This window comes from Austrofundulus limnaeus, unplaced genomic scaffold (assembly GCF_001266775.1).
Source record: "Austrofundulus limnaeus strain Quisiro unplaced genomic scaffold, Austrofundulus_limnaeus-1.0 Scaffold725, whole genome shotgun sequence".
Classification (NCBI taxonomy): domain Eukaryota; kingdom Metazoa; phylum Chordata; class Actinopteri; order Cyprinodontiformes; family Rivulidae; genus Austrofundulus; species Austrofundulus limnaeus.
The window spans coordinates 170,427-177,566 of NW_013953127.1; the positions used below are offsets into that span (position 1 = coordinate 170,427).

The window sequence follows — 7,140 nt, forward strand, 5'->3', positions numbered from 1 at the left end:
GACTGTAAATGAGAGCTGCTGCTTTGTCAGACAAATTTAATTTAATTTGGAAGCCTTATCAACACAGACTGGCTTCATTCACTTCCTCCACTGCCGTATGATAAAATAACTAGCAAACACTGTGCAGAAAATCGACGTCATTCAAAACTACTCCTTCTGTTTGCTGATTGGCCCAGGTAAAATAAACTATAAGCAGACACTGCGCAGAAAATTGACGTTCTGTTCTCTGATTGGCCCGGCTAAAAATCTGCCAGTGAAATCCTTGTCTATGGGAGAAATGCCAGACGGAGCAGTGAAGGGAAACTAGAATTGTGCGGAGCAGCGTAGGAAGGCAAGGGCCAGGCTAACGGCTCCCCTGCCTGAAACCGCCTTATATGTAACTATAGGAGGTGCTGTTGCTTTTTTTACACCCTAACTTTGGCTCAGAGGAGAGTATGCTACACCAAAAGGGAGCACTTATATTTTGATTAAAGAGGGTGGAGGAGAGAAATACAGCCAAGAATTCTGTGCAAACCTAGGTGATTGTTGAAAATGTCTGTTAACTCTAAAGAGACTRCTTAAAATCAACTTTCTCAAGATTAGAAAACAGTAAGGATGCACACACATAAAGTTTATTTATTAAAGCATGTCGTGCTGCTGAAAGTCACACATTCTTTTCAACCAAACGGCAGATAATCATGYACCAAAAACACTTTTCTGTCACCACTTGTCAACGTACCGTGGGAGTAAAAAARCACAAAAAGAAGCTTCAAACAGTCAGTTCCTAATTTTAGACGATAATCATTTGTTTTATGTTGTTTGTTTTTCTTGAACACGGACATGATTTGTTGATTTGAAACCTGGGCTGCAAATGAACTTAGTTTCTCCAAAGAATAAAAGTATTATTTTACCACTGACACCAGCTGTCTTCCTCTGGACTTCTCTTTCATAATGGTGGCGCCAGTGAGSTGTAGGCTTAGAGGTGTCACTCATGCTTCAGAAAATTGACTGCTGTGCTATGAGCACAACAGCGTATTGGACGGGATTGGTTGTCAAAATAAACAATTTATCATGGCTAGATTTACACAGAAATCTAGCCTTGATAAATATTTGCTTGCATATTGAGTTTTGTAATGTCTGTGTGCTGCTGCCRTTCTTGACCAGGTCTCTGTTGAAAAAGATTTTTAGTCTCAATAAGATCTACTTGGTTAAATAAAGGTTAAATTAAATAAATAAATAAAAATATATAAATGTTAGTTTTTCATTGGTTAACTCTGACTTTTAGAAACATCATTCATTGCAGGTCTGTGTGCTGCTGCCATTCTTGACCAGGTCTCTGTTGAAAAAGATTTTTAATCTCAATAAGATCTACCTGGTTAAATAAAGGTTAAATTAAATAAATAAATAAATATATATAAATATTAGTTTTTCATTGGTTAACTCTGACTTTTAGAAACATCATTCATTGCATACATGTGTACCTTGGCAGTATGTTTTTGCCTGATATTGTAATATTTTACTGACAAGCATTTATATCAAATCAAAATATTGGCTGTCGATAGCAAACTCAGTTTCACTGATGTGCTAACCTAAATCTAATGTGTCATGCTTACCATATTCAGCTTGCCCAGCTTACAACACTGTCGAGTAATCCTAGCCCTGAACAATATGGTCGCTCTCTGAACAGGAAAAGGCATGTGTTAGCGCCTCTAGTCAATATAGCACATTTGGGCCCTGTCCCAATACCCACACTCCCACCCTCGTTCTGCCCTTGTGCACTTCAAATGCGCGTTCATGTTGAAGGGTTTGAGTGCATAGTGTGTCCCACGTTCTCCACATCCCTTCGTCCCGCTCATTTTGGGTACTATTTCCGCCCTTCCGCAAAGTCTGCACTTTTACGGACTTCRGTGAAGTGTATTACCCACAATTTATTGCTGCCAAAACAGTGACCGTTTTCGAACATGGTACAAAAAATAACAATGCTGCCGGGGGAATGAAGAAATCTAAATGAAAAAAGAGGAAAAAAATGTATAAATAATAATAATAATAATATAAACATTAAATAAAATGATTACACCACAAAAAAGAACCAATCACGGCAAAGTTAAATCAGGACTTCCAAAAAGTGAACAAGACATTGTAATGTTTTTTGCCTTCTGCTTAGTAGAGAAGTGAATACATTGCATATATTGTGTAAACTCAATCATGAAGGAGATAAAATTAGCTTCTTTCTTTAAATATTTGCTTTTATGTATTTGAAATTTGGCCTAGTAGCGACCGGTGTTTGATGACGTAATCAGTACTGTCCCAATTCTAAATGTTTTTGCACATTTGTAATCTGTGCACTCGAACACTTATGTGCACTTTGACTGAATCCACACTTCACAGAGGGGCGTAGGGTGCACACTGAGCAATGGGACTGGGCCTTGGTGTTGCAGAATTTTGAGACCAAGTTATGGTCTAAAAACCACAGCAGCGCCCCAACAGCAATGATTCCATTTGGGAGCGATACAAGACTACTCAACGTATGTTTCTAATGTCCTGTCTACTCCACAATCTTCTTTCGGTTGCTACCACTGCWTCACACATGTAGGTTATAGGAAACTGAAGCAAGGTTTTCARTGCTTCTGTGATGATCTCAGATATACTTCCTTGACTTAAATCCAGAAAGTATGCAGACTTAATGTTGTCTCACACACCACCCACCATCATTTATTTCAAGCAGCTGATCTTTGAGCATGGTGATGAGACGCACCATTGTTATAATCTTAGAATCATGGTCATAYAGATAAATGTACTTTAGTTTTATTATTGTTTGATTCCAAGACACAAAGCAGGTGGTTAGAATTGCATGTCATTTAGAAGGCATGATGAGACACAAACACGTGGCTAAATGCATATATGATTTGTTTTTGAGGCTCTTTTTGTTGGTACTTAATTCCTAATTCAAACTGAGAGAGCAGCCAAAGTCCAACAGGGAACTTCAGAAAGTCAAAAACTTCCTCATGATTCGAAAGATAATCAAAAAAGTGCTTGATCAGGAGTTTAAACAAGACTGCATGATTTAAAGTGGCAAAAAATCTGTAATAATAAAATTAAAGGTGGTACACCAAGTTATTTATGTAGAGCAAAGCTGGAGTTCAATGAAAGGACTGAACTCYGTGTTGTTATTCATGTCCATGAGAACATCTAAACGTGGCTCACACCACAGCTGCACTCTGCTCATTTTCTCTGTTCCCATCTGGAATTCATTTCAACATGTTGGGTTTATTATAATCTACTGTTAAAGAAACTGCAATCCATCTAGTTCAAGAACCGCCACAGCTAATCGAGCTTAGCCAACACAGAAATGGGTATAAAGTGCTGAGATTCACATAAATTGAGCCCAAATCTGATGTGGTAGCTGTGGTGTGTCCCCCTCATGTCATGCATGTTTCACTTTAGACCCTCTGAAGTTTAATGTGGAAATATCAGTTTAATCTCACCAACAAGTGAGGTAACCCTTTGTTTTGTTCCTTTTTTTTTTCAGTACGTGGACAAAGCGGGTGAGAGCAACTCGATGGTATAATAGAGACTTTTTGTCCCCAGGAGAGGTTGAAAATGGTTCAGGCCTTCCTCTCCAGCAGCCAAAGAATGTTCCTGTTTGTAATTCACTGGTCAGAGGCTCCTGTGCGACGCACCACCTGTCTCTGATGGACTTCCTCAGGTGGTGGTCCCAGGAAATATTTTCCATCTCTTCTCATCAGACTCCGAGTATCTGGCCTACTTTGTGAAGCTGACAGACAAAAARTACTGTGGTATATTTCTGTGCCAATGCTTTAACTTTATCTGGACAAATGTTTTGTCTCATCGCAGTTTTTCTGACACTTCTTTTTCTGTCTTTAAATGATCTGATGTTTTTCTTTGTTTGTGGGCTAAAAGTGCTTCAATATAAATTATTTTTAAATGTATTTCACTTCATGTCATTTAGTATTTATGTTTCTCAACAAACTGCAGAGTGTTTTAATACTGAGGTCGAGTCAGAGCTAATGGTGGTGCTGGAAGGTTGGTGTTCTTAGTTAGCCAGCTAGCTTCTGCTGTGAAGCTAACCCCAAGGAACATGTCAGCTAATAGGGTAACAAGAAAGTGTCACCATCTGCATCATTTTTAATAAATGTAACTCACTCTGAGCATCTGAATTTCTAATGAATCTTTGGTGATCTCAGGAAAATGGCTTCAARCAACCTCTCATCAAAATCTGGAAACACTACTTGTAATGAGTTGATTATTTTTTTAAAGAAATTAGAGATATACATACTTTTTTTTGAGTTCAGAGTTTGGTATGGCATTAACAGATCTACTCTACAGAGGTTTTTTTTTTTCTGTTTCCATCTGTTCAAACTGAGATTGGTGGGTCGAAGAAGAAATGTCGGAACTGTGCTTGTGGACAAGTGCACCATCATCCTTCAACTACTTTCCATTCATGGGCTCCATTTCCTCTGCAGCCCACCACCACCACCACGGCATCAYTGGACAAGAACCAAACGAACGTTCTGGCAGTCTCTCCTCATCCAAAGCAGACTCGTCTCTACTCGTCCTGTTGCTTTGATGTTTTCCTTGGTCTACCTGTTTCTTGTGGTTTTTCCAACACACTGGTGGAAACAACCAACCTGATTTTCTGTAACTCATAGTTTTCCTGATTCCTGACAGCCCTCAGCTCTTTTAAAGAACTTTCTAACTGGACATCTTTAGRCGTGAGCCAGAATTTATTTTATAGAAAATCAAATTATAAATTGATTGTCTTTTATTTTCCTTTGGTCTGAGAAAAATATTAGCTGTTAGGGATGGGAATCTTTTTCTCTCTCACGGTTTGATTGGATTTAGATTTTTGGGGCCACGATTCAATTTAAAATCGATTTTTCATTCAGAACTGATAATGTGAACCCATTTGTCGTGTTCCCAAAGCACTTCATCTTCATTTTGCAAACCTCGCGCACCTCGCTCATGTCAAACTCAGACTCATTCAGTAAAAAAACAAAAACAAAATGAGCCCAAATCTTAACATTTAACGAAGACAGGGCTGGCTGAATCTCTCTTTCCTCCAGTTCTGTAGTTTCCTCTTCGTTTTGGTGCTTTCTGCACATTCATGTTCCAGAAGCAGCTGTGTGATGACGTCGGGATGTCTCATGTAGTTAAGGAATGGAGACTGACAGCCTTTGGATTTGCTTTATCTTTTTATTTATAAAAATCGATTTTGGGACATTTTAAATCGATTCTGAATCTTTGTAAATGAGAATCACGATTCTGATGTAAAACAATTTTTTTGGTGCACCCCTATTAGCTGTATATAATTAGATTTAAGTATGTTTTACCATGCCTAAATGTTCAACTGCTAGTAGTTTTGTGCCACTTATGTGAATAATTTTCCTATAAAATAAAATAAAATAAAAATCCTTTACACATGGTGATTTATTAAGTTTGATAGTTTTTTATGCAACCAGAAGCAGATTTATTAATTTGTACCCTTTAGTTTAAGAAAGGGAAAAAAACAAAGGTCACTGTGAGAATTTGAAACAGACAAAAGTAAAAATTAAATAAATAAAAGGGAGCATTAATAACATTCAGACAGTGATTATGAATTATGATTCAACTATAAAAAAAACTATAAAAGGTCAATCTAACAAGGTTGAGCAGGTCCTCTGGACAGATTTTGCTTTGTTTAAACATTTCATCTTTTATCCAAAAGACTTCTTTAGTCTGAGGAGTCTTTATAGGTCTCTTTTTGATCTGATTTCAGATTTAAAAAAAAAAAAACAGATTAATGGATAGTATAACAAAAAACATCTAAAACTATGAGATCAAATCTAATGGAACCAGAAAATCTGCCTGCTTTTGTCAAATTACAGTGTGAACGCTCAATGACTGCTAAAATTTGATGAARCTGAAACTGTTGTTAAAGCTGAAACAAAACACAAGCTTAAAGCTAAAACAATATACAGTATAACTGGTAAGTGAAGTCATATTAATGACAAGCTAAAAAAAAAAAAAGCAAAATGGTAAGGTAGTTTTTATCTCCGAAYAATAAAAGTAAAAGCAGCCAAGAGCAAAAAGTAGCTATAAACTAATTTTAGCATAAGAAGACAAACCTATTTTGTGAAATAGTAGCTTTCTAAGATATATTTTTGGGTCTTGTGTTTTATGAGATATTTTGCTGACAGATAGCCAGAAATTGATTATTATGATTGCTGGTTCAACAGCAGTAAAATGGAATCAGTGTTGTGTTTTACGGTACTTGTCCACATGGTGGTGATCTAGGAGTAGTTAGTGCAGCTCAAAGCTGCAGAGATGAAAATTATGGCAGCTTACTAAGGCCTGTTCTCAGCCAAGAACAGACAAAGCTTCATTCATTCATGAAAGACATTTAAWACAATTGATTAATGCAAAGGATCAAATATAAAAAATGATAAAGTGTAAAAATATCTTTCACAGATGTATAAATCCATGCGTACGCAGGTTCCTGCGAACCTTTCCTTTATACATCCCAACGACCGTGGAACTGAGCGCACGTGAGAAACCTCCCCTGACACACCTCCATATAAATCTGTAAAATAGATGTAAATGTGTCCAGCGCGTGATATTCTCAGATTCCTCTCTGTGGGATCCGAAATGATTTTTAGATGCAGGAAAACTATACATTAAATGGAGAATGAGTGAGAAAACTGTCTAAATAAGTAGTGGAGTGACATTGTTTTATGTGGCGCATTCGCACAGGATAACCAAAGCCTGAGATTTTCCTGAAATTTACAGACATCTCCTGAATGTGATGTTGAAGTCTGGTTAGTTGTTGTCTATTTAGTTGAACACGGCGTTGAACGGACGTTTAAAAAAAACAAAAAACAATAAACATTACGTTATCCACTTTTTCTGCTCTCCTTTGCTCCTGCGTTACAACAGGTGCTGTCATCTCCACGGACAGACCCCCACGCGCGGCTACAAGTAGTAGCCTACGGATTTTTAGTAAAAATATAGATTTTTGAGGCTCATTAGACAGGTAAATGTCCAAATGGGTTGACACATATGAACACCTTCCCAGCTAGCGAGGGTGCGTGCGCACCTGGTGCGAGAATCTACCCGAAGCGCAAGCCTGCTGCGCTACGGCCACAACTCAACTCAGCATCAGCC

At 37.7% G+C, this 7,140-nt stretch overlaps 1 protein-coding gene across 2 annotated transcripts in view; it reads left to right on the forward strand.

Annotated features, from left to right (window-relative positions):
- LOC106532178 (vesicle transport protein GOT1B) overlaps window positions 1-5,420 on the forward strand; it is a 10,426-nt gene extending 5,006 nt beyond the window's left edge. Inside the window, exon 5 of one of the 2 annotated variants that reach the window (XM_014028196.1) lies at window positions 3,509-5,420. In XM_014028196.1, the coding sequence (XP_013883650.1) occupies window positions 3,509-3,547 (39 nt within the window). In that variant the 3' untranslated portion in view covers window positions 3,548-5,420. The remainder of the gene's footprint in view (window positions 1-3,508) is intronic. The other variant, XM_014028197.1, reaches the window with a different exon arrangement.
- Window positions 5,421-7,140: the final 1,720 nt, after the last annotated feature.